This window comes from Anolis carolinensis, chromosome 2 (genome assembly GCF_035594765.1).
Source record: "Anolis carolinensis isolate JA03-04 chromosome 2, rAnoCar3.1.pri, whole genome shotgun sequence".
Classification (NCBI taxonomy): domain Eukaryota; kingdom Metazoa; phylum Chordata; class Lepidosauria; order Squamata; family Dactyloidae; genus Anolis; species Anolis carolinensis.
Genome location: NC_085842.1, coordinates 58,405,197 through 58,431,994, shown reverse-complemented (window position 1 = coordinate 58,431,994; position 26,798 = coordinate 58,405,197). Strand labels below are relative to the sequence as shown.

General features: G+C 40.3%; 2 protein-coding genes across 3 annotated transcripts in view; one reads left to right on the top strand and one right to left on the bottom strand.

Annotated features, from left to right (window-relative positions):
* Positions 1–9,527, bottom strand: part of LOC100559146 (cullin-associated NEDD8-dissociated protein 1) — a 30,211-nt gene extending 20,684 nt beyond the window's left edge. Inside the window, exon 1 of the mRNA XM_003224881.4 lies at positions 9,050–9,527. Coding sequence (XP_003224929.1) covers positions 9,050–9,117 — 68 coding nt within the window. The 5' untranslated portion in view covers positions 9,118–9,527. The remainder of the gene's footprint in view (positions 1–9,049) is intronic.
* A 4,792-nt stretch (positions 9,528–14,319) lies between these two features.
* Positions 14,320–26,777, top strand: sec13 (SEC13 homolog, nuclear pore and COPII coat complex component). Of its 2 annotated transcripts, none has more exons than XM_003224882.3 (9): positions 14,320–14,576; positions 16,510–16,554; positions 17,653–17,768; positions 18,474–18,625; positions 19,336–19,469; positions 20,900–21,033; positions 21,695–21,815; positions 25,014–25,160; positions 26,030–26,777. In XM_003224882.3, the coding sequence occupies exons 1-9, from the start codon at positions 14,445–14,447 to the stop codon at positions 26,138–26,140; spliced, it is 1,092 nt and encodes a 363-aa protein (XP_003224930.3). In that variant the 5' UTR covers positions 14,320–14,444; the 3' UTR covers positions 26,141–26,777. The 2 variants fall into 2 exon arrangements, with proteins under 2 accessions (XP_003224930.3, XP_062825842.1); XM_062969772.1 differs by lacking the exon at positions 14,320–14,576 and adding an exon at positions 14,978–14,996.
* The last annotated feature ends 21 nt before the right edge of the window (positions 26,778–26,798 follow it).

Genomic DNA, 26,798 nt, shown 5'->3' with positions numbered 1-26,798 from the left:
AGGTCCTTAAAGCCACAGGTATAACGTCACCATGCCGCTCTGAATCCCCTCTAGGGTGAGATAGAGCAGAGTAGAAATACAGTAAGTAAATAAATGCCACCTCTGGTGTTATGGTGTTCCATCTGATTGTGGAAGCTAACCAAAGCCTGGTTAATACTTGGATGGATGATCACCAGGAAATACTACACATCCCCATATATAGCCAGGAAGATTCCTGATTGAAACCATTGCGGCAAGTCAAACAAAACTAGCTTGGATGGACCAATGGTCTAATTCAGTAGAAGATGGCTTTCTAGTTTCTACTGTAAGCTTTCTGATTGGATGGCAAAAAATGAGCTCTTCTTCTTCTCTCTCCTAGCAATGCAAAATTAGGAAGGCTGGCAAGTCAGATCGTTTCACATTTCATACAGAAGCCTGACAAGACTAATAGTGTGTTTAATAATGTATGGACACATCCCTGCCCAAATTTTTCAACCGAGAGTCTTCTACATAATTTTTTAATTGTGCCTCCTTCAAAATTTTAATCAATTTCAGGACAGTGAAATAGAAGCATACTCAACCTGTAAGTCATGACCCATGAGAAACAGATTAGGGAGCTCTTTATGTTTAGTCTGGAGTTTTAAAAGCCTGCAGCTAGTCCTGGAAATTCACAAGAAATAGAACAGAACAGAAGGAACGTCATACGGAAACTTTCCTCAAATCTCAATAAATATCCTTGAGGATTTTGGTCAGTCCAGATGAGCCCTTTTTTCTGAGCTGTGCAGGGAAACCCTATTGTTATCTCCAGTCAGTTTTCTGAGAGATAAGAAGCTATTTTAAAGGGTTTAAATTTTGAATAGCCTGCTCTTTAAATATCTTTAAAATTTAAATAACAGAGTAAGTTTAAAAGCTTTTGCAAAGAGGCTAACTTCAGAGAAGGCACACATAAAACCCAGTTGTGCCTTGCATGCCATAAAGGACTACACAGGAACAAAACAAATCTACAACTAAGCATTTACATACAGTATCCTCTCCAGACATTTTCCAGCTGAAAAAAGGCTATTTCTTCATCAACTATGGTCTTTGGTTTCTTAAAATACAGAGATAGCAGCTCCTAGTACTCCAACCCCTCAAGGAATGTTATATATCTAAGTGGAAGTTTATCCACTCCTTAGTTATTCTGACCTGCCACATAGGATCCGAGTAGGGGAGCAGACACTGTTAGTTGTTTAAGCCTTTCATGGCCGGAATCACTGGGTTGCTGCTGTAGTTTTCCGGGCTGTATGGCCACGTTCCAGAAGCATTCTCTCCTGACATTTTGCCCACATCTATGGCAGGCATCCTCAGCGGTTGTGAGGTCTGTTGGAAACTAGGCAAGTGGGGTTTATATATCTGTGAAATGTCCAGGGTGGGAAAACTTAAGCTACTTTAAAAAAATTATAATTAAGGTATTTTGACACCACTTTAGCTGCATGGCTCAATGCTATGGAATCCTGGGAGTTGTAGTTTAATGAGGCAACAGCAATCTTTGGCAGAGAAGGCAAAAGATCTTGTAAAACTATAACCTGTCAGATTGTGTAGCATTGAGCCCCCCCTCGATGGATTGTCACCTTGACATGGTGAGGGGGCTTGCGTGTTCCAATGAACCTGAGGGCACAACCACTGGAGTCACGCACTTCCAGGAGTGGCCGCAGGGGAGGATCCAGACCAAGAACAATCCGAAGACCTAAAGACCTCAACGGCAGAGCAGGCGGAGGATAACATGGTACATGTTACAACGGCTGTGAAGGCGGAAGAAGGCTGCAACAGACTGAGAAGCCACTCTCGTTGTGTTAATCACACCACTGCTGGGACCTCAATCTGTGAAGACTGTGTATTGACCGGCCGTGCACCGACCTCCACACATTAAAAAAAATCACACACAGGCATCTTCCAAGAAATGGAGGACCATCATCCTCGAACTACGAGGGGTTGCCTAAGGAAAAGGGCATTGAGGCATGGCAATAACAGTGATAACAAAGTGCATTAATTCTGCAGTGTAGACAGTCTGGGACAGTCTGTTCTTTCATCCTTCCCAAATGTGCCTCCAAAGGCAACGGGATTAAAAGAAGTAGATCTCCTGAAAATCTAAAAGCCCAAGCAAATTGTAGCAGAGATTTCACACAGCCCAAGTCATAAGGATTTTAAAGGCATCTCAAGCTCAGTAATTTGCAAATATACTGTGTATGCTACAAAAACGAATTAACTGAGCAAGACCAAACAGATGAGACTTGAATATATACAAGCTATCAATAAACAAACTAACAAATAAAAACATTTTTCTACATTTGGGATTCTTGGCAACAAGCAATCTATTTGTCAAAATTAATTAAAGTTCACCAAAAGCAAAAGTTAAAAAAGTTAAAAACTACTAAAACAATTATTAAAACCAGTTAAAAACAAATGCCATCTTGGAGGACCATGTCTAGCCCAAAATATGGGCAGGTTTGTAAAACAAATAATCTAGACTCAAGTCATATAGGGCTTTATAGGTCAAAACCAGCACTTTCAATGGTGCCCAGAAATAGGCCAGCAGTCAGTGAAGGAAGCTGTAGTTTCCCTGTAACCAGCCCTCATTAGCAATTCAGCTACAGCTCTTTGGAGCAGCTGGGGTTTTCGAACACTTTTCAAAGGCACAACACAATAATCCAAATGGGATATAACTAAGGCATGTGTGTCACTGTGGCCAGATCTGACACCTGAAGGAATGGGTGCAGCTGGTGCACAAGCCACAACTGTGCAAATGTACTCCTTGCTATTGACAAAACCTAAGCTCCCAGGCTAAAAGTTGAATCCAGCAGCTCCCTCCCCCAAAGTTATGAACCTGCATCTATAAGGGAAATGTAACCCTATCCAGCACAGGCTGAATACCTATTCCCTGATCTGCCTTCCAACTGACCAGGAGCACCTGTCTTGTCTGGATTAAATTTCAGTTTGTTCACTCTCATCCATTCCACTGTACTTTAGTAAGTACCATGAGACTGATCTGCACATACAAACTGTTTACTAACAATCTTGACACTACAGTAGAGTCTCACCTATCCAACACTCGCTTATCCAACGTTCTGGATTATCCAACACATTTTTGTAGTCAATGTTTTCAATATATCGTGATATTTTGGTGCTAAATTCGTAAATACAGTAATTACTGCATAGCATTACTGTGTATTGAACTACTTTTTCTGCCATATTTGTTGTCTAACATGATGTTTTGGTGCTAAATTCGTAAAATCATAACCTAATTTGATGTTTAATAGGCTTTTCCTTAATCTCTCCTTATTATCCAACATATTTGCTTATCCAACATTCTGCCGGCCCGTTTATGTTGGATAAGTGAGACTCTACTGTATATGCAAGGAACATGAACCAGATCCTCTCACAATACCGATTACCATATACCAAACCTGGCTTGCAATTTTTTGCTTGTGCCATCATGCACCCATAGTCTCAACCCAGCTTCTCTCTGTGTTGACTTTGATACCAATATTTTGGGAACGTCACCTTTTTCAACTACATCTCTTTATTTCCCCCAACCAGCATGATGCCTATTTTGGAAAAATTCAATCTATGGATGTCATCAGAAGATTTTCAGGTTCCATTTCCATCCGCTTAAGAAATGGAGCCCCATGGGAGTCCCACAGAGGGCAACACATGACATAAGGGCACTTCCGGTGGGACTCTGTGGCGATCCTGTAGGTAACCTGTACCCAAAGCATGTGGAGCAGTGGTTCTCACCTGTGAGTACCAAGATGTTTTGGCCTTCAACTTCCAGAAATCCTATCATCTGGTAAACTGGCTGGGATTTTTGAGAGTTGTAGGCCAACAGAACTGGGGACCCACAGTTTGAGAACCACTGTAGAGCTTTAAAGGTCAAAGCCAACACCTTGTGCTTTGCCCAGAAACTAATTGGCAGTCAGTGGAGTGACTTTAGGATAGGTGTAATATGTTCACTCCTGAATGTTCTCATGACCAATCTGGCTGCTGTATTTTAAACAAGCTGGAGTTTCTGAACTTGGTACAAGGGGAGCCCAATGTAAAGCATATTGCAGAAGTCCAACCTTGAGGTTACCAGCACATGCACGACCATCTTCAGGTTCTCCAAATCTAGGAAGGGGCACAACTGGCATATCAGCCAAAGATGATGATAACCACTCCTGACTGTTGCCATCTTCCTGGGCTGACATTTGGAGAGATGGATCCAGGAGTACTCCCAATGTACGAACACAGTATTTCAGGGGGAGTGTACCCCCACCCAAGACTGGTTGACACACTCAAATAAAAGAGAGGAAATTCTGCTATTGGGTTTATCAAAGTGAATTTGTAGGTCAGAAAACAAGCCTCTGAGTACAGGAGTCACGGGAAGCAAATCCCTTTGATTTCAGTGGAGTGCATGATCTAAACTGGCTTAATTTCAACTGCTGTGGTTCTATTTTATCCTCTTTGTGGATTGGCTTGCTACAAAATAAATTTCTTGGACATTGCCACATAGAAATGTAAGCATATTTCAACACTGCTGCTCATTATAAAGGCAAATTATATGCGTTGATACGCTAGTAATAATCCCACAGGTGTGAGTAGGTAGTGGGACTGTGTGATAGCCTAATGCTCTTAAAACATTCTGTTTTGCCCAATTTCTTTTTTAAAACTATATTTTATGTCCATCAGACACCAGATAAGGAAAGTTATAACTGTTCTGTTGGACTTAATGGGTTTAAGTCAAGATGCCTATGATTGCTTTGTAAATTTATTAAACACCAGTGAATGTCACTGTAATACCTTCTGTTCATGTTTATGGTATATCTTACCAAAGTTATAACAGGTCACTGAAAATCACAAGGACACCAGATCCTGTCTGATTTTGAAACCAAGCAGAGTCAGTTCTGTTCCCTACTTGATTAGGAGACCACCAATGAATATCGGGTGCCATAGATTGCACTACATAGTAAGGAGCTTGTGGATCACCTCTTGAGTCTTCCTTGTTTCAGATAACACTATGAACATCCAGGGGGTCAGTGATTCTCAACCTGTGGGTCACTAGATGTTTTGGCCTTCAACTCCCAGAAATCCTAATAGCTGGTAAACTGACTGAGAACCATTGCTGTAGGTTGACATGACTTCAAGGCACATACACACAGAAGCGAATGGTTTAATTTTTAATCTTATATATTTACTTCCAGGAATCATTTCTCATAGCTCAGAGTCTTAATATCAGCAGACTGACTCTGGATTTGTGAGGATTTGTAAAAAGGCAACATGATGTAATGGGTTGACTGGAAAGGAATGTGTTGGCAGCTGATTGGCTGAACCAACCAGGAGCCAGAATTTCAATTGGCTACTGTCTCTAGCTTGCTCCTGAGACAAACTGTTTTAACTGCCACTTTCATCTCAGAAAGTGAAGAGAGCGCTGACTGGAAATAGTCAGGAAAGGAAATGGCTATCAACTCTCCGAAGCCTGATTAGTTATAAAGCAAATGAAGCATATTTAAAGACTGTTTAAAGGGACTGTTTATTCCCTCTGTTCTCTGTGTGAATTCAGAGAGACTGCTGTATATATTGTTGCCTTGTTTGATCTTTTTAATTGAAGTAAAGATACGGTTACTTGTTACAAGCCTGAGTAACACTTTATTATACTGCAGGGTATATTTTGGTTCAGAAACTGTGGTAAAGCTTCTATTTATTTATATCTACAACCTACAACAGGATCTGCAATCCAGAGACTGCCACTCTAATATGTCTAGCTTTTCTTAAGATCAGCACCTTCTGATATCAGTGGTAGTGGCTTTGAGAGTCACTGTTGTTTGTTTCCAGAATTCCCTGTAGATACGCTGAAGTGCCTTCTTAATTAACATCTTCCTTGATTGAGAACTATAAGATGGGACAAGCAATGACTCTCAGAAGGAAAGTGGTTGCATAGGAGTCTACGCGTAACATACTGAATCACTTTAAAGTCTGATACAGAGTTAGAGAACATGTGACCCTCCATTTGTTGAACTCCATCAGTGTTACCCAGACTGGTCAGTGGTGAGACATCATGGAAGCAGTTGGCTTATTAACTCCACTTGTTCCTTCACCAATTATTAAATGGAATTGGGCATGCAAAAAAATGTTAGCTTTCCATTTCAAGGGGATTATGAACTAAATGCCAGCCATGGCAGACGTGCAAATTGAATGTCTGTGGCAGACGTACAAGTTGATTATCTTGCAGGGAACCTGTGTCACAAGTTCAGAAAATCTCTTTGTATGTGAACATACACAGAGACATATATACATAAACACGTGTGTGTTTACGGAAAGAGAGGTTGGATCAGCTTGTATCTTCTCAGCAGATAGTAAACCTACTAGGCAAATCTCTTTTGATACTTAAGAGATCACATGATCACAGTGAAAGCAAAGAATTCAGACAAATAGGATACCTATTTAACAATGGTCAACTCTTGTAAAAGTGACTTTCTGCTTGGATTACATGAACATTTGATTATTTCTGCCCTTTAATTTTAGCAATTATAAATGATGGTTATAGATGTTAACATGAACTGAAAGAGTGACTCCTTCTGTAAATAGGTTAAAATAAGCAGATAAATAAATTCTCAACCATTCACTAAATAGGTAGGTTGTTTGTCTATACAAACAGTCCCCAAGTAACGAACAAGAATAGAAAATTCTGTGTATACTGTCAGGACTAGATAGTACAGTAGAGTGTTCTGGCACTCTCCTGTACCATAAAGAAACTCTGTTCAGGCAGTCCTCAAGTTACAAACAAGATAGATTCTGAGTTGCTATGAGTTTTCCGGGCAATTTTGGGGTGCATCTACATAGCTGAATTAAAACAGTTTGACCCTGCTTTAAATGCCATGGCTTAATGCTATGGAATCATGGGAGTTTTGGTTTTATGTTTTTAGCCTTCTCTGCAAAATAGTTCGAGTGACTCACCAAACTACAATTTTCATGATTCCATGGCAATGAAACTGGTGCCAAACTGCATTAACCACCAGTGTAGATGAACCCTTGGTCCAAGAGTGACTCTTTCAAACAGGCATCATAGGTACACACAACATTGTGTTGTCGAAGGAGTTCATGGCCGGAATCACTGGGTTGTTGTGCATTTTTCGGGCTGTCTAGCCATGTTCCAGAAGCATTCTCTCCTGATGTTTCACCCACATCTATGGCAGGCATCCTCAGAGGTTGTGAGGTGTTGGAAACCAGGTAAGTGGGGTTTATATATCTGTGGAATGTTCAGAGTGGGAGAAAGAACTCTTATCTGCAATTGGCCAGCTTTATTAGCAATGAACTGGAGCCCCTGGTGGTGCAATGGATTAAACCGTTGTACTGGCAGGACTGCTGACTTGAAGGTTGGGATGCTGACCTGAAAGTTACCAGTTCGAATCCAAACCAGGGAGAGTGGTGATAAGTTCGCTCTATCAACTCCAGCTCCGTGCAGAGTCATGAGATAAGCCTACCACAAGCATAGTAAAAACATCAAAATGTCCCCTGGGCAACATCCTTGCAGATGGCCAATTCTCTCACACCAGAAGTGAATTGCAGTTTCTCAAGTTGCTCTTGACACAAAGACATAGCATTGAATAGCCTTGCAACTTCAAAACCTGGGTGATTCCTGCCTGCCTGGGGCAATCCTTTGTTGGGAGGTGTTTACTGGCCCTGATAGTTTCTTGTCACCTCCCAACAAAGCATTCCCCCAAGCAGATAGAAATCAGCCAGGCTTTGAAGCTGCCAGGCTATTTAATGCTAATCAAGCTGGCCACCCTGGGCTTTCCACAGATATATAAACCTCTCTTGCCTAGTTTTCAACAGACCTCACAACCTCTGAGGATGCCTGCCATAGATATGGGCAAAATGTCAGGACAGAATGCTTCTGGAGTATGGCCATTACAACCCGGAAAACTCACATGAGCACAAACAACATTATTTGACAGAATGTGAAACGTACAACTGAAATGCGTCTTTTTTCTTACAGGGTCACTGAACTCTAATGGGGCTTATTTCATAAACAGATATAACCTAATGCCAGCTGACCTGTCATTCCCCAGCTTTGCGAATTAGTAACAGAGATCGCATGTTTTTTTTTTTCTAAAGCGACACAGTAAAAGCAGCCTGTCATTTCGCAGATAGTAACAGCTGATTCAAAAGAAATCTTTTTTATTCCCCACCTCCTTGACTGCAGTTATTCTAGCAGTGCTTGGAGGAGGGACATAAAAGGTTATCACAATATTTGATATCCAAGGCCACAAAAGGAAAGCTCAAGGCATATCACTGGCCATGGAAGCATGCAATATGTTCCTGATCTGACTTATACTATACATAGGGGAGGAACCATGGGGTTACATCTACACCAGGCATGGGCAAACTTGGTCCCTCCAGGGGTTTTGGACTACAACTCCCACCATTCCTGACAGCCTCAGGCCCTTTCCTTTTCCCCCTCAGCCGCTTAAGCGGCTGAGGGGGAAAAGGAAGGGGCCTGAGGCTGTGAGGAATGGCAGAAGTTGAAATCCAAAACCCCTGGAGGGACCAAGTTTGCCCATGCCTGATCTATACTGTAGAATGAATGCAACTGGATACCACTTTCACTGCTATGGTTCAATGATATGGAATCATGGGACTTGTAGTCACTGGCAGAGAAAACGAATGCCCTTGCCAAACCACTTCCAGTGAAAGTGGTATCAACCCGCATTAATTCCACAGTGCAGATGCACCCAGGGTTCCTTTGCTAATTGAACACCATTGCCCTTCCTCCCTTAGCACTGACCCATGGCAGTGAAAGTGGTTTTACGCCGCATTAATTCCACAGTGTAGATGTAATCAGGGTTCCTTTGCCAACTGCAAACCCCCTCCTCCCCTTAAAAGGCCTGCAGGTAGCACCCACGTGTGCAATGCACAAGCAAGCTAGCAAAAGGGGATTGCATAGGTAAGGGGCTTGCATAGGTAAGAAATGCATTTCAAAGGCCATCAATGGGTTTTAAAGGCCATCAGGGGGTTTCAAAAGGCAGCCCAGCCCACCAACCAGTTCAGATCCTACCTAAAATCCTTGTCTGTGGATGTCATCTTCTCCAGGAGGTTGGAGATGTGATAGGAGATGTTAGTCATCTTGGATCAGCTGGCCTCTGGCTTGGATATGATATAGGTGTGCTCTCAAGGAGAAGTTTCTTGCTGTCCTAGGCAAGGGGCCTCCTTGGGCCTGCGGGAGATCTGCATGGAGAGAGAATATGGCGACAGAAAAGGACACACAGAGAGAGAGAGAGAGAGACAGCCAGGGGTGGTGTTTTTCCTCTCTCTATTTCCCCCCTTCTCCCTCTCTGACTCTTCTCTCCCCTCTCCTGGTTAGAAGTCGCTGGAAAAGCTGAGCCCCTCTGCTGTTGTTATCATAGGATATATATAGAGAGAGAAAGAGCCAATGGTCGGGTGAGCGGGCAGCGCCTCCTAGTGGCAGACATCCGCAGCAGCCTCTCCAGTTACATTCAGCAGCAGAAAAAAGGGAAACAGGATCTTCCCTGCTCTTTCCCAGTGGATCATTGCTGCAGCAGAAGAAATGCAGGGGTTGGTTAACACGTCACGCCTTTGCCTTCCCACTGAGATTGAGGGTCCATCTACATGGTAGAATTGATACAACTTGCCAGCATTTTAACTTCCATGGCCCACTGCTACAAAATCCTGGGATTTGTAGTTTTAATAATAATAATAATAATAATTATTATTATTATTATTATTATTATTATTATTAATGCAATTAAGGCCAAGATCGAAAAATCAGCTGATGACCCAAAATGCAGACTGTGCAAAGAAACCGACGAAACCCTTGATCATATCCTCGGCTGTAGTAAGAAAATCGCACAGACAGACTACAAACAGAGGCACAACTATGTGGCCCAAATGATTCATTGGAACTTATGCCTCAAGTACCACCTGCCAGCAGCAAAGAACTGGTGGGATCACAAACCTGCAAAAGTATTGGAAAATGAGCACGCAAAGATACTATGGGACTTCCGAATCCAGACTGACAAAGTTCTGGAACACAACACACCAGACATCACAGTTGTGGAAAAGAAAAAGGTTTGGATCATTGATGTCGCCATCCCAGGTGACAGTCGCATTGAGGAAAAACAACAGGAAAAACTCAGCCGCTATCAGGACCTCAAGATTAAACTTCAAAGACTATGGCAGAAACCAGTGCAGGTGGTCCCGGTGGTGATCGGCACATTGGGTGCCGTGCCAAAAGATCTCAGCCGGCATTTGGAAACAATAGACATTGACAAAATCACGATCTGCCAGCTGCAAAAGGCCACCCTACTGGGATCTGCGCGCATCATCCGAAAATACATCACACAGTCCTAGACACTTGGGAAGTGTTCGATTTGTGATTTTGTGATACGAAATCCAGCATATCTATCTTGTTTGCTGTGTCATACAATAATAATAATAATTATAATAATATTGTTGGAAATGAAAGCTATGGACTTGTCATCAGAAGAGGAATTTTCCAGGGATATTCATTGACCCCTCTGCTTTTCATTATTGCCATGATCCCTCTGTCAACAATCTTACAAAAAACAAATCTCAGCTATCAAACATCTAAGAAATCTCACAAAATTTCACATCTGATGTACATGGATGACCTGAAGCTATATGGGAAAACGGAAACTGAAATCCAGTCTCTGACCAACACTGTCCGAATTTTTAGCACTGATATCAGCATGGAGTTTGGCTTGGACAAATGTTCGACAGTGGCATTGAAGAAGGGAAACATCATTGAAAGTGAAGGCATAAATATGCCTAATGGCCAAACGATAAAGTGTCACCAGCCAGAGGCCTATAAATCTGGTCATATTACAGCTGGACAACATCAAGCATGAACATGTGAAGACTGTGGTCAGTAAAGAATACACACAAAGGGTCAGAAAAATTCTCAAAAGCAAGCTCAATGGAGGCAACACCATCAAGGCCATAAACACCTGGGCCATACCTGTCATAAGATATACTGCTGGCATCATAAACTGGACACAGATGGAACTGGACAATTTGGACAGAAAAACAAGAAAACTCATGACCATCCATCATTCACTGCACCCTCGCAGTGATGTTGACCGGCTATATCTGCCTAGAAGATCAGGGGGCAGAGGACTCTTACAAGTAAAACAAGCAGTCAAAGAAGAAGAACATGCCCTGGTAGAATATGTAAAGCAAAGTGAAGAACCTGCTTTGATTGAAGTCAAAAATCAGAAACTCCTCAAAGCACAGCAGACAAAAAAACCAGTACAAGAAAACCGCACTAGAAACTAGAGCTGACAGCTAGCACAACAAAACATTGCATGGAAAGTTCCTTGACAAAATTGAAGGAAAAGCTGATAAGGAGAAGACCTGGCTCTGGCTCACAAATGGGACTCTGAAGAAGGAGACAGAAGGCCTGATCCTTGCAGCCCAGGAGTAAGCCATCAGGACAAATACAATTAAGGCCAAGATCGAAAAATCAGCTGATGACCCAAAATGCAGACTCTGCAAGGAAACCGACGAAACCATTGATCATATCCTCAACTGCTGTAAGAAAATTGCACAGACAGACTACAAACAGAGGCACAACTATGTGGCCCAAATGATTCATTGGAACTTATGCCTCAAGTACCACCTCCCAGCAGTAAAGAACTGTTGGGATCACAAACCTGCAAAAGTATTGGAAAATGAGCACGCAAAGATACTGTGGGACTTCCGAATCCAGACTGACAAAGTTCTGGAACACAACACACCAGACATCACAGTTGTGGAAAAGAAAAAGGGTTGGATCATTGATGTTGCCATCCCAGGTGACAGTCGCATTGACGAAAAACAACAGGAAATACTCAGCCGCTTATCAGGACCTCAAGATTAAACTTCAAAGACTATGGCAGAAACCAGTGCAGGTGGTCCCGGTGGTGATCGGCACATTGGGTGCCGTGCCAAAAGATCTCAGCCGGCATTTGGAAACAATAGACATTGACAAAATCACGATCTGCCAACTGCAAAAGGCCACCCTACTGGGATCTGCACGCATCATCCGAAAATACATCACACAGTCCTAGACACTTGGGAAGTGTTCGACTTGTGATTTTGTCAAACGAAATCCAGCATATCTATCTTGTTTGCTGTGTCATAAAATAATAATAATAATAATAATAATAATAATAATAATAATAATAGAGCCCCTGGTGGCACGGTGGGTTAAACCGCTGAGTTGCTGAACTTGCTGACTGAAAGGTTATTGGTTTGAAACCAGGGTGCGGAGTGAGCTCCCGCTGTCAGCTCTAGCTTTTGCCAACCTAGCAGTTTGAAAACATTTAAATGTGAGTAGATCAATAGGTACCGCTCTGGTGGGAAGGCAACGGTGTTCCATGCAGTCATGCCAGCCACATGACCTTGGAGGTGACTACGGACAATGTCAGCTCTTCGACTTAGAAATGGAGATGAGCACCGACCCCCAGAGTCGGACACGACTAGACTTAATGTCAGGGGAAAACCTTTACCTTTACTAATACAGCACAATCATGTGTCCTTCAAAAGGGTATTGGACTGCATTTTCCCTCATTCCTCCAGATTGGTTCCAAACTCTGAGGAACATCTAATTTTAAGGGCAGTCCTTGGTGCTAAATACTCTGTTTGGCTGTCTCATTCGGCTTAGAAATGGAGATGAGCACCAATCTCCAGAGTAATGTCAGGGGAAAATCTTTACCTAACCTATAAGGTCTTTGGAATTCCCCAAGGAGTGTTAGTGCCTCAACAAACTACAACTCGTAGGATTCCATAGCATTGAGCCATGGCAGTCAAAGCTGTCTCAAGCTGCATTATTGTATAGTAGCAGGACCTGTGGTGACACAGTGGGTTAAAACCCTTGTGCCGGCTGGACTGTTGACCTAAAGGTTGGGTTACTTATCTGAAAGTTGCTGATTTGAATCCGCGAGACTTGGCGAGGTCCCGTCTGTCAGCTCTAGTTTGTGGGGACATGAGAGAAGCCTCCCAGCAGGATGGTAACCAATCCAGAGTAACATCTCTGTAGATGGCCAATTCTCTCACACCGGAAGCGACTTGCAGTATGTTCTCAAGTTGCATCTGGCACAATTTTAAAAAATGCTACAGTGTATTGTCAATAATAATAATAATAACACTATATAACATGATTTTTGTTCCTAGCATATAAATGTTATTTCCTAATTGGTTCTGTCATAAAAACATGGAAAAGGTTTACCAAACTGCAAAAACTTTGTTTTTGCAGGACATATGGCACTATAGAATATTTTGCTATAGTTTTTCATTGAATATCTCATTGAATATCTGTGGAAAGGCCAGGGTGGGAGAAAGAACTCTTGTCCGTTGGAGGCAAGTGTGAATTAATCACCTTGATTAGCACTGAAAAGTCTTGCAGCTTCAAGGCCTGTCTGTTTCCTGCCTGGTGGGGAATTCTTTGCTAGGTTAGCTGGCCCTGATTGATTCATGTCTGGAATTCCTCTGTTTTCTGAGTGTTGTTCTTTATTTACTGTCCTGATTTTAGAGATTTTTACTACTGGTAGCCAGATTTTGTTCATTTTCATGGTTTCCTCCTTTCTTTCGAAATTGTCTACATGCTTGTGGATTTCAATGGTTTCTCTGTGTAGTCTGATAGCTTATCTGTGTACTTTAGGCAACCTCCCTTCCTTGCCTAGTTTCCAACAGACCTCACAACTTCGGTGGATGCCTGCCATAGATGTGGGCAAAACATCAGGAGAGAATGCTTCTGCAACATGGCCAGACAGCCCGGGAAAAATCACAGCAACCCAGTGATTCCGGCTATGAAAGCATTCAACAACACATTATTATTATTATTATTACTACTACTACTACTATTGTAATACTGGGGATTCACTGAAGTTGTAGTTTGGTACTACAGTAGAGTCTCACTTATCCAACATAAACAGGCTGGCAGAACGTTGGATAAGTGAATACGTTTGATAACAAGGAGAGATTGAGGAGAAGCCTATTAAACATCAAATTAGGTTATGATTTTATAAATTAAGCACCAAAACATCATGTAATACAACAAATTTGACAGAAAAGTAGTTCAATACGCAGTAATGCTACGTAGTAATTACTGTATTTACGAATTTAGCACCAAAATATGTATTGAAAACATTGACTACAAAAATGTGTTGGATAATCCAGAACGTTGGATAAGTGAATGTTGGATAAGTGAGACTCTACTGTACCTTCTTTGACAGAGAAGGCTAAAGGCCTTGGGGAAAACTACACTTCCGGGGATTCCACAGCATTGAGACGAGGCATGTTAAGCGGTGTCGAGCTGCATTCATCCTACAGTGTGGGTGAAGTCGGGGCCTGGAATCTCCACCTCCTGCAAGCAGGAGGAGGAGGAGGAACCAAGCTGCAGGCGGAACCTTTGTGCCGCTTGCAGGGAGACGATGTTTCCGTCCGGACGCGCTTCCGCGTTGGACCCACGCCCCGGCGGCGCTTTGCCACGTCTGAGGGGAGCCGGGAGAGCCGTGTGTGCAGCCGGGTTCGGTCCTTCCGAAGGCCCCTCCGCCGTCGCCATGGTGAGGAGCTGTCCGGGGTTGGGAAATCCAGGGAAGGGGAGGGAGGAGGCCCAGCGGAGAAGGCGGAAGGCTTTGTCAATCAGGCCTGGGCAAACTTCGGCCCTCCAGGGGTTTTGGACTTCAACTCTCACCATTCCTAACAGCCGGCAAGCTGTTAGGAATGGTGGCAGTTGGAGTCCAAAACCCAAGGAGGGCCGAAGTTTGCCCAGGCCTGATTTAATGTCTTGCCCTTCTCTAATTTGGAGGCTGAAAGGCGGTTCTGTACTTTGTTCCGTGCTACTAGTGTTCAAAGGTGAATCCCCTCCCCAGAGGTATACATTGCTGGAGGCTCTTCTCCAAGGGTTGCTTGTGTTTGCTTTAGCAGGCAAACTGGATTAGTGTGAAAAGGCTAAACTTTGGATCGGAAAACCTTCTAGTATGGTGAGGTGGTTGTTGTTGTTTGGTTCTGTATTGGCTTGACAGTTTAGTTTATTGGGAGAGAAATGGGTATAGTGCAGGCATGGCCAAACTTCAGCCTTCCAGGTGTTTTGGACTTTACCTCTCACCATTCCTAACAGCCTATCAGCCGGGAGTTGAAGTCCACCTGGAGGGCCGAAGTTTGCCCATGCCCAGTATAGTAAATGATGCTGTTCAGTGCCATATTGGCTTGATCATTCATTTTTTCACACAAACTTCTCCACTGGGCCTCATCCCATTGTTGTTGTTTGATTCCGTGTTGGCTTGACAGTTCAGTTTATTGGGAGTGAAATGGATCTAGTCAGTGGATGATGCTGTTAGGTGCCATATTGGCTTGATCATTCATTTTTTTCACACAAACTTCTCCACAGTTAAAAATGGAGGTGAGGCAACAAGAAGTGAGAGAAATTGACCGCTAGAAAGGGAAATTCTCTCCCCCCTCCCCCCCTCTATATATGGCTGAAGTTACACTTAAAAATGTCTCTGTTCTGACTTACATACACATTCAACTTAAGAACAAACCCACATAATCTTTTCCATAACCTGGGGACTGCCTGTATAGAGTTAGATGAGACTGCAGGTGCTGAAACAGAGTAAGCAGCGCTATCAAGTAAGAAAGGAACACAAGAAACAACCCCATGCCTGACCATATAACTCAAGCACTCCTGAAAGAGCCATATCCAACCTCAATTAAAGACTTCAGAAGATGGAGACTAATTTCAATGTGATACTATAAGTATTGTATTGAATAAAAGGTGGTAGAAAAGAGAGCTGACATTACGTACAATGGAGGGCCTTCTTAGAGCAACACCAGAGGCACTTGAAGTGGCCAGCTTCTGGACAAAGGAAATTTAGCATAATGCCAAATTTTTAATGTTGTGTTTTTTATATACACTAGAGTCTCACTTATCCAAGCTTCACTTATCCAAGCCCCTGGATTATCCAAGCCATTTTTGTAGTCAGTGTTTTCAATATATTGTGATATTTTGGTGCTAAATTCGTAAATACAGTAATTACAACATAACATTACTGCGTATTGAACTACTTTTTCTGTCAAATTTGTTATATAACATGATGTTTTGGTGCTTAATTTGTAAAATCATAACCTTAATTTGATGTTTAATAGGCTTTTCCTTAATCCCTCCTTATTATCCAAGATAATCACTTATCCAAGCTTCTCCCAGCCCGTTTAGCTTGGATAAGTGAGAGACTACTGTACATTATAACTGTATTCTCAATTTGCTTCTGACACGATAAATAAATAAATACAGTACTGCAGATTCATATGTCGGCTGAGGACACCAGTTGAAGTACAGAAGGGGAGCAAGGACATCTAAATCTCCTTTATCTGTATGCACTAATTATTACAGTCAAAGCTTGAAGCAAGAGATTATACATATTTTGATATTTGATTTTGAAATCTAGGGTAAAAATCTGTTCATGTCTTATCATTTCTAACTATGTATTTTTTTATTAGGTGTCTGTAATTAACACAGTAGACACTTCCCATGAGGATATGATAGTAAGTATTTGCTATTTTTGAAATTATCCCTTGTTCCGCATAAAAAAGTGTGAGGAATTTTATTGTAATTAGGTTGAAAGAAAACTACTCTTTGCTGGGTACTCTTTTCAATGGTAAAATGAGAAAGGAAGCAACAGTGAGTCTGTGGGATCATTTTAAGGTTGTGTGTAGTTTCTCCTTACACTTTAATGCATTTATACTGTATTCTAAATATACATGTTTTAGAAATGTCCTACTTAGTGAATCTTTCATGTACTAAATCTGGACTATATTGGTATACAGACTGTTAAGATCCTTGTTGTGTATTAGGTTTCAGTCCATATGCTGGTCCCAGCTAAATTAGAACCACAGAATCCGTTTTTGCATGGTGAGTCAACATATATATAATTTAATTAATTCAGTGGGTCTACTCTAGTTTGGCCTAAATTGGATTCAAACTTACATTTTCTGGTAGCTGCAGCAAAAGGTATGGGTGAATAACATCAGAAAAAATACAACTAATATGCCTTGAAATAAATTGAATTTAGCTCTTTTATAATTCTCATTTGTGTCTGTTGGGGCTTTCTGGTAAGTACTTCCAGTGTGGAAAGTTGTGAAAGTAATTCTTGTCTAGAGTAGTTAAAATATTTTTTTCTTCATAAAGTAGGAAGTAATTTGTCAATCTTGTATAGTCCTCTTCCTTGTTAACTATTTGAGCCACATCCTGTTATAGATTACAGCTTTGCCATATTGCACCAAAATATATCCAAATAGGATCTAATATTGTGATGTATAGTTTTATTTTTTTATTATTATTTCAAAAAAGAACTAACATGACCTTCCAGATAACACTAAAATACTTAATGTCAACAAAAAAGGGGCCTGGAAACTTTTGCCTTTTCAAAATAGAAGATGAAGCAGTTTTTTTTTTCCATTTGAGGCTCTAGTGATGTTTTGCCTCTGTTTTTGGGGTAGTTGTGGGTTTTTCCCCAACAAAATGCTGTGTGATCACTTTTTTCATCCTTTTATCATTTTGGCTTGTTTGAGGTTTTAAAAAAATCAGTTTTAATGAAAGCCAAGTTGGCAGATGATCATTAAAACTTTTGTATTGCTTCCCAGCATGATGCTCAGATGGATTATTATGGCACTCGGTTGGCAACCTGCTCTTCAGACAGATCAGTTAAAATATTTGATGTGCGGAACGGAGGGCAAATTCTCATAGCTGACTTAAGAGGGTGAGTTACTGTAATCTTTACTTGGCAGTTTCTTTTTGTAAAGCTATTTATTGAAAATACATATTCTGGATGACTGAAATACAGTTTAAATTGCTCTGTCTTAATTTATAACCCCCCCCCCCCCCAATTTACAGAGCAGGAAAGAGCAATTTTTAAATACAGCCTATTGGGGTGATAGTTGGGGCAAAGAAAAGGGTGAGAGGGAACAGTTTAGCTGCAAGACCATCAGAGAGTGGACATAAGGCATAATGAAAACCATCCTTCATTAAATATCTGATATTTAGGGGGGCACTTAAGAGTTTCTCAGAGTTGCTCCCTCCCACCACCATCAGTCCTCTTTGTTTAGATTTTGCTTTGCCAATGGTTTTATTTAGAAACCATATTCTATTGGCACATGCTGTGAACTCTTTGATCAAGGGATTGACAACTCAAAATAATTGTCTTCATTGCTCTGTTCAAGAGACTGTTATACAAATCTTTCTGTCACGGTTTATTAAAATATCAAAATAAAAGAAAGCATTATGAAATTGTCATAGGTAAATAGACTACATGAATAAACTTACTGTTGATACTTTAGTGCTCTGTATTAATCATGTGACATTTTCATGATGGTGAATTTTCCATAATGCTCTTCATGTTTAATAAGGAAGGAAAATGTTGCTAACATATAACCTATCTTTTCTGTTGCTTCTATTTATTTGATAGGCACGAAGGCCCCGTGTGGCAGGTTGCTTGGGCTCATCCCATGTATGGAAACATCCTGGCTTCCTGTTCCTACGACCGGAAAGTTATTATCTGGAAAGAGGAGAATGGTACATGGGAAAAGACATACGAATACACAGGACATGATTCATCAGGTGTGGATTGTCCCAGTGCCAGCTAGTTGGGCAGAGCAGCTTAATATCTCTCTAAAGTTTAATTGTAATTTCCATATATTGATTATAGATTTTGTTCAATATAATGCATTGACTTTTTCAAAATATTGCATTTTTCAAAATTATACTGAACTAAGTATTTCAGCTGAATTTTTGTAATTGAACTGCATAACAAAGATGGAAGTTGTGAGGCATTTTTGTGTAGAGCATATGGTGGAACAAAATAATCCAAAACCCAGTAATGTGGTCTCAAACTATTATTCACATAATAAATCTTAGTTTCTGCATCTCTTTACTAAAACTGTGCTAACACTTCAAGTTCATAGCTCCTGATGTTTTCTTAGTTGCTAATTATGCTGCCAACCACCAGTATTTGTGGGTGTGATAGGCATTATTACATAATTCACTGTTAATGTTAAAATATCAAAATAGCACTGCAGTCAACAGTTGCTATACTGTAATGTGTGCTAAAGCAATCTGCACTGGTACCATTTAAAATTCCTAATGCTAAGCAGTTGGAATTGGGAAATTAAAACCCATTGGCATAATGCAAATGACTTCCCACATGAATAGTTTTATCTACTGCTGTTTGTTGCATCTCTTATATCTGTAAGGGCAGAGAGTAGATTATTTTACCTTAATTTTTGCTGTATCTGTACAATAATCTGACCATATTTTTTGTGTTTTTTCAGTGAACTCTGTGTGCTGGGCCCCACAAGACTTTGGGCTGATCCTCGCATGTGGCAGTTCAGATGGAGCCATCTCTCTGCTGAGCTACACTGGCGATGGACAGTGGGAGATTAAAAAAATCAGCAATGCACACACAGTGAGTACATTTTCATTTTGTAATACCAGTGACAACTGGCAGTGCCCATTGCTGGATGCATAAGATGGAGATCCCTTGCTTGTTGGAAGCTCTGGATGGATGTTTGGGCATTATAGAAACATGATGCTGGCTTTGTTGGAGATAAAGCTGTAAAGCAAACATGGGATCTGTTTCCAGAAGGCCCCTCCCCATTATACAAGAAACTCAAGACCCATCAATGGGCATCAGGTGCAAAATGTGTAGGAAAAAGAGTTTGCATGCAGAGAACTAACAAATGAGATGCCTCTTGTTCTAAGTCTTAAGTCTTGGAACAAGTTTATGACTTGTGTCTTCCATACAAATGACCTCCTGGTTTTCTTCATTTTTATTTGGAATTGAAGGTGAGAGAAAAACAATGTTGTTGAATTGTAAAATAGCTGAGAATGAGAAACTCTTGTTGATCTTTGACAAATTGATTGTAAACTGACAAGTTGAACCCGTTTTCTTTCTGCCTACATGCAAAACACTGGGGGGAGGGGAGGGAGGGGATGAGAGAAAACAACCTTGATGTCATAGTATGGTGTTTAAATATCCAGTATGTTTAAAGATTGGAAGGTTCACGTCAAAGTGCTCAAGTGCGTGTAATCATTCTGTGATTGGTTTCTGTGAATAAGGCGAAAAGTGGAATAAACCTGCCTGATACCGTGGAAAATTGCGGTCAGTAAGAGTAAACAGTAATAGTCTAGAAGGTCTAAAACTGTAAGGTAGTTTCATTTCATACTTTCATAAAAATAACTGGGGATTTTGAACAATGTACTTATTTACTCCTGCTAAATAGCACAGGTCAGAGTATATATGCATTACTCACATAGATGTTGCCCTGCTTAGCCCCAGGTTTGCAGTTACAGCCAGAGAAACAGCAGTACAATTTCTCACTTCTTTCTTTTAAACTAACTGTGAGTGACACAAAATAATCCAAGCTGCTTACCTCAAAGTTTTAAAGATCAAGATAAATATCTGAGGGTTTAAGACTTTTCCAACCTTATGCAACACAAAATAAGTATCTTAATATAATGACAGTGGATTGCTTCTGTTCAAGATACTCGCTTCTCTTCTCCTCGATCCCAACAGTCCATAGACACTGAACAAAATCAATCGTCGTTGCACTGCTGTAAGGAATTTCCACTAAATGTGATTTTCCCCACATATATTTTTGTATCTGTATGGATGGCTTTGTTTTGGATACAGAAGGCGTGACATTTGCTAGAAACAAGACATTGATTATACTATTGTATTTGGCATGCTGCTATTTGGAACATCATGTGAGAGAGGGAATGCTTAGTATTCTTAAACTTTTACTGCATTTAGCTAGTAGATGTTCAAGAATGAAATCTGGGTGTTCCTTTGTCTGTAAATAATAAGCAGCAGCATACATTTTCCATCTTTCCTAGATTGGCTGCAATGCTGTTAGCTGGGCCCCTGCTGTTGTGCCAGGAAGCCTCATAGACCAGCCATCAAGCCAAAAACCAAACTACATTAAGCGTTTTGCTTCGGGTGGCTGTGATAATCTCATCAAGATTTGGAAGTAAGTCATTACTCATTTTTTATTAGTTATCTTTATCTCCCACTTTTGCTTCATTGAGCTCAGGGTGGTTATCATGCCTTTTCTCCTGAAGTCATTCTGAGTTTTGTGATCTGTTCCCCTCAGGTCCCATCCTATGCTCTGTCTATGGCACTGCACTGCCTTGTGTCATGAGAATTTTTCTTTTCATTTCCCATAAAAGAAAGGAAGTTTGTCCTTTGCTTTACCCTCTTCTCAGGCTTGCTCTCACATCCTGGGAGTAATTTGACCACTAAAAGGTGGTGACTATTGTGCAAGCCTCCTACAAGGAAGTTTTGCATTTGCAGCAAGTTCTGCTTTCTACTCTCCACCCCTTGACATTTCAAAGCATTGTTCTTTAGATGTCTACAAAAACAACTACAATATCCCCAAGTAGCTTTAAATAAGGTGTGGCTAACTGCTGTTCAAAATGGAAATGAATTCATTCAAAGTAGTCCTGCTATGTGTAATTGTAAACAAGGTTGAGAATCTTTGTCATAAAATCAGGCTGTTCTTTGTAATGGCTGGTTTGCTGTCCCAACTCTCCCCCTCCTTTTCCTTTTAAAAGAAGACAATTCCCTTTCTTGAAATAAAGTCAGTGTCAGGGATACTGTTGCAACGCATCTCTTTTTCACAATCCATCCAGAGAAGAAGATGGTCAGTGGAAAGAAGAGCAGAAACTAGAAGCTCACAGTGATTGGGTCAGAGATGTGGCCTGGGCTCCCTCCATAGGTTTGCCAACAAGCACTATTGCCAGCTGCTCACAGGTACAAATCAAATCTCTAAAGATAAAAAAATGAAACGAAGTATTTTGCTAAAGTATTTCTGCTAGACTCTTGCGATTCCCCCAGGAGAGTTATGCCACTGATAGGGACAATTTTCATTTTGCTGATATGGCTTCATGAGTCCAGGGACATCTTCATGCCATATTGAGATAGTCAAGTAGGGTTCCGTGGAATAACTATGTATAATATTAATACAATATTATTAATATTACTAAGGGGGCTGTTCAGATCCTGAACAGGTGCTTGGCATCTGTGTCGGACTGGATGAGGGTGAACAAATTGAAATTGCATCCAGACAAGACAGAGGTACTCCTGGTCAGTCGAAGGCTGGACAGGGCATAGGGATACAGCCTGTGTTAGACAGGGTTACACTCCCCCTGAAGACACAGGTTCGCAGCTTGGGGGTTCTCCTGGATTCATCGCTGAGCCTGGAACCCCAAGTCTCGGCGGTGGTCAGGGGAGCTTTTGCACAATTAAAACTTGTGCACCAGTTGCGCCTGTACCTTGGGAAGTCTGACTTGTCCACAGTGGTCCACGCTCTGGTTACATCCCGAATAGATTACTGCAATGCGCTCTACGTGGGGCTGCCTTTGAAGACTGTTCGGAAGTTTCAATTGGTCCAACGGGTGGCAGGGAGCATACAACCCCCCTGTTACGCCAGCTCCATTGGCTGCCAGTGTGCTACCGAGCACAATTCAAGGTGCTGGCTTTATCCTATAAAGCCCTAAATGGTTCTGGCCCAGCTTACGGTCAGCCCCCTCCCTTTTGGCCTTCAGAAGGAAAGTGAAGACCTGACTCTGGGTTCAAGCTTTTGGATAACTGTGCAATGCAATAATGGATGTCCAATTTGTATAATGATCTCGGAATGGCTTAAGACTACAATTTTTTGGATGGCATGATTTTTAACTGTTGCAATGTCTTCATTTTTATATTTTAAATTTTAAATATTTAATATTTTAAACTTTAATTTTGTATGTGGCTTGGGGCATCGAATTGTGCCATTTGTAAGCCGCCTTGAGTCCCCTTCGGGGTGAGAAAGGCAGGGTAGAAACGGGGCAAATAAATAAATAAAATAGATTTTACATCTTTGGCTTCCATATATGTATACTCTGCTAGTTTTGGTAGCTCTACATTGACAACAAGCCAATTTAGACATGCTAAAAGTTATAGACTGTAAGTGAAAGTTTTCATATTCTGGTTAAAAAACATCCTGCCATGAAAAAATAACTACGCTGAGGAAAATGGTTTTAATGTGGACTTCCCTAGCCTATCATTTCTTTAGTTTGTTTAAAGTTTTAAGATGCCTTTTATTAAGATTGTCAGAGTAGTAATAATAAAAGATTAAAATTAGTTTTTTATTATTATTATTTCAATTAATAATAATAATAATAATAATAATAATAATAATAATAATAATAAAACTTTATTTATACCCCACCACCATCTCCCCAATGGGGACTCGGGGCGGCTTACATGGGGCCATGCCCAAGACAATACAATAAACCATAACATAATACAATTAAATAATACATTACATAAAATAAACAGTACAACATAAGATCAAAACAGCAATATAACAAGAGTGGGCCGCATGAACACTACATTTAAAAACTAGATTAAAAATTAAAACTCTGGGTGAGAAAGGGATCAGAATAAAACCTCGAGGGACGGGACATCAGATAGTGAACCAGAATACTGTTTTTCAGTAGAGCAGAAGGGGAAAACTAATATAAATTGATGCATATAGTGATGTAAGTAATATAGGGTAAAAGTATTGTCTTTATAAATTGTATAATAACGCTATGTAACAAAATTTGAAAAAAAATCTGTTCCTGGTTTAAAAGTGTTATTTCCTGTTTTATTGTGCGGTACTTACTTTGAAGGTACAGTAGAGTCTCACTTATCCAACCTTCGCTCATCCAACTTTCTGTATTATCCAACGCAGTCTGCCTCCCGCCCAGATCCACAGCTGTTTCTCTAGGAAGCAACGCTCAGCAGGCCAACATGCCCAACAACAACACAAATGCAGCCACACTCCCAAACAAGTGGCAAGATTGTTGCAAAACATAATGTTTTGGTGCTTAATTTGTAAAATCATAACGCAATTTGACATTTAATAGGCTTTTCCCTAATCCCTCCTTATTATCCAACATTTTCACTTATCTAACATTCCGCTGGCCTGTTTATGTTGGATAAGCGAGAGTCTACTGTAGTTGTTATACTCCAGAAACTTCGTTTTTGTGACTGCCACAAACTACATTGAATTGGTTGAGATACTAATTGTCTGAGATTAATTGAAAAACTATAGAAAATGTACTGCAAGATGTCCTGCAAAAACAAACTTCATGCAGTTTAATAAACACTATTCCATGTTTTTATGATATAACCAATTAGGAAATGACATTTATAACCCAGGAACAAAAATCATGTTATATAGTATAATACTTCTATTGCTCAAAAAATAATACCTAGATTTTAAAAAAGATTGTCAGAGCAGTGTAACAAGAGTACAGTGGAGAGCTACAGGAAGGGATGGATATTCAGACATATAATCCATCAACTGGAATCTAAAGCAGTTCAGTCAAAACCTATTTACTTTTAGATCTACCCTTATCTGTTAAAAACCTGAATAGTACACATGCCATAACAGGTTGCTGTTAGGACAGAATAAGTATGAATAGAATGGTTGCCATTCGGCAAATGAGGTCATGCAAAATCAACTAATTTGAGGTGTGATGCTGTAGAAGAATTATAGGGATACTGTGTGCTGCAAAGCAGACAAACAAGTGGGTCCTAGAACAAATCAGGCCTCTATTCAAATACGTGAATAGCTAGAAAAGACTATAATCATGTTTGGTAAGGCAGAGTCAGAGGAAGACCTCATTCCAAATGGACAGAATCAGTTGAGGAAGCTACAATCCTGCGCCTGCTAAGGGTGAATTGCTGTTACTATGGCTTGGAGGTCTCCTTCTCATAAGGTCACCATAAGTCAAAATCCACTTGAAGGCAGTTAACAATAAAAACAACAAGGCAGGAAGGAATTGCCTTGTTTAAAGGCTGGTGTGAATAGATTTCACGTTTTTGATGTCTTAAAAGCAAAAATATGCTATTTTGCATTGCTACACATAGTGCTGAAAGTAAGTTTTCCATTTCCTTAAAGTTCTGTTTGCTTTTTCCTAGGATGGCAGAGTGTTTATCTGGATGTGTGACGATGCCTCAGGAAACTCATGGTCACCAAAATTGTTACATAAGTTCAACGATGTAGTCTGGCATGTTAGCTGGTCTATCACTGCTAATATTCTTGCAGTTTCTGGAGGAGACAACAAAGTGAGTGCCGAAGCAGTTTAAACAGTGCCTTTATCTTCTAAAGCCAGGCAGCATTTGTGCTTCGATTCTTAGCCTTGTGAGGTCAAAGTTTTGGATCAAGTCAAGTTCAGGATCTGATTTGTACTTAGAAACCAAACCAAACCAGTTCAATAGATGGTGTAGCCAATTATTTGTTTAACTCAGCCTCGCAGAGAAGGGGAAGGAAATGGGACTCAGGCACAAGATTTGTTCTTGACCTTCAGTAAAATTTGGTTTATTATATTATAAGTGAGTCTGAATAGGCTTATTCTATTTTTCAGTTTTGGTATAGTGAGACATAGAAATAAATCTTTACTCATTCTCCCTATCTTTTCATAGTTTTAATAAACCTCTACAGCATTTAATATTCCTCTTTTTTCTAACTAAAAATTGTCCCCAAGTATTTATCTTAGAATCCTCTCATTGTCTTTACTTTTTATTTCTCTCAGAGGAAAGCAACTTTGCCTAATTTCTTGAGTTAGGATTGAATGGAATACAAGAGTCCAAATATTATTATTTGGCAGAATACTTTTGTACTACTGGATCTGCCACTTAATAGATTCCCTTTTTAAACATACCCTTTATTAAGCTTGTTAATTAGCTTTGTAAAATTGGAATTGGGCAAATGTTACTTATTGTGATTCTCTGCAGCTACCCTGAATGGAAGTTTTCTGAAGTATCCTTTAGATCCATAATAAAAATACTGTCTTTTTCCAGTATAAAATGGCAGGTAATTGTGGTTTTCAGAAATATTGTCAAGGAGTTGAAATGAGGACAAAATTAATATTGCTGACCTTCTCAACTGAAATAATCCCTGCAGAGTTTAACATGCTAATTTTGATTATTTTTAGGTAACTTTATGGAAAGAATCAGTAGATGGACAGTGGGCTTGTATCAGTGATGTTAACAAGGGCCAAGGAGCAGTATCTGCCATTACGGAAGGGCAGCAGAATGAACAGTGACAGATTGAATGAACAGCAATCAAGAATTTCAATGCAAAGAAGTCGACATGATTTTTACTATCTTTTTTTATTAAACCAGATTTCCTCAATCTGGGACACAGAAAAATAAAACTCTCCAAGAACATTCTATAGTTGCTTTTATTCCAACTATATACTTTAGCATTTCACTTTAATTGACACTTTGTAAAATTCAAAGCAAACTGTACATGATGAGATATCCAATATGTTGGTTTTTTGCTGTATAATTCTTCTTTTAGAATACTGGCAAATTCCTCGATCATTTTACTGGAGAGCTTTGTTGAGCTTAGAATTGACTCCTGCCTTCCACGAGAAGGAGAGAAAGTTAGGTTTTTGTGGCTTAAAAGTTCTCTTTCAGAATTATTTGTCTACTTTCTACAGTTTTCTCATATAGAAACCTTTTTGTAGCATTACTCTTTCAGCAAGAAGGAAGAAGCTATCAAATATGTAGTAGACAGTTTGATCTTATGAGAGAAGGCTGCCTTTATACATGGAGGAGGAGCCAAGAATGCAAAGTAACCTTTAACCTACAGTTTGCTTTCACATGTATGAGGAAAATATTTATAAATTTGACTTCCAAAATAATGCAAACCTAATAAACCTTAATCCATTTTGTGTACTTTGGTGTCCTTTCAAAGGA

What these genes read in the sequence shown, in the direction of transcription:
- sec13 (XM_003224882.3), top strand. Translation starts at nt 14,445, where the DNA reads ATGTTTCCGTCCGGACGCGCTTCCGCGTTGGACCCACGCCCCGGCGGC. An exon ending in CTTCCCATGAGGATATGATA is followed by an intron (nt 16,555 to 17,652) that starts GTAAGTATTTGC and finishes ATTGCTTCCCAG; the next exon opens with CATGATGCTCAGATGGATTA. An exon ending in CTCATAGCTGACTTAAGAGG is followed by an intron (nt 17,769 to 18,473) that starts GTGAGTTACTGT and finishes TTTATTTGATAG; the next exon opens with GCACGAAGGCCCCGTGTGGC.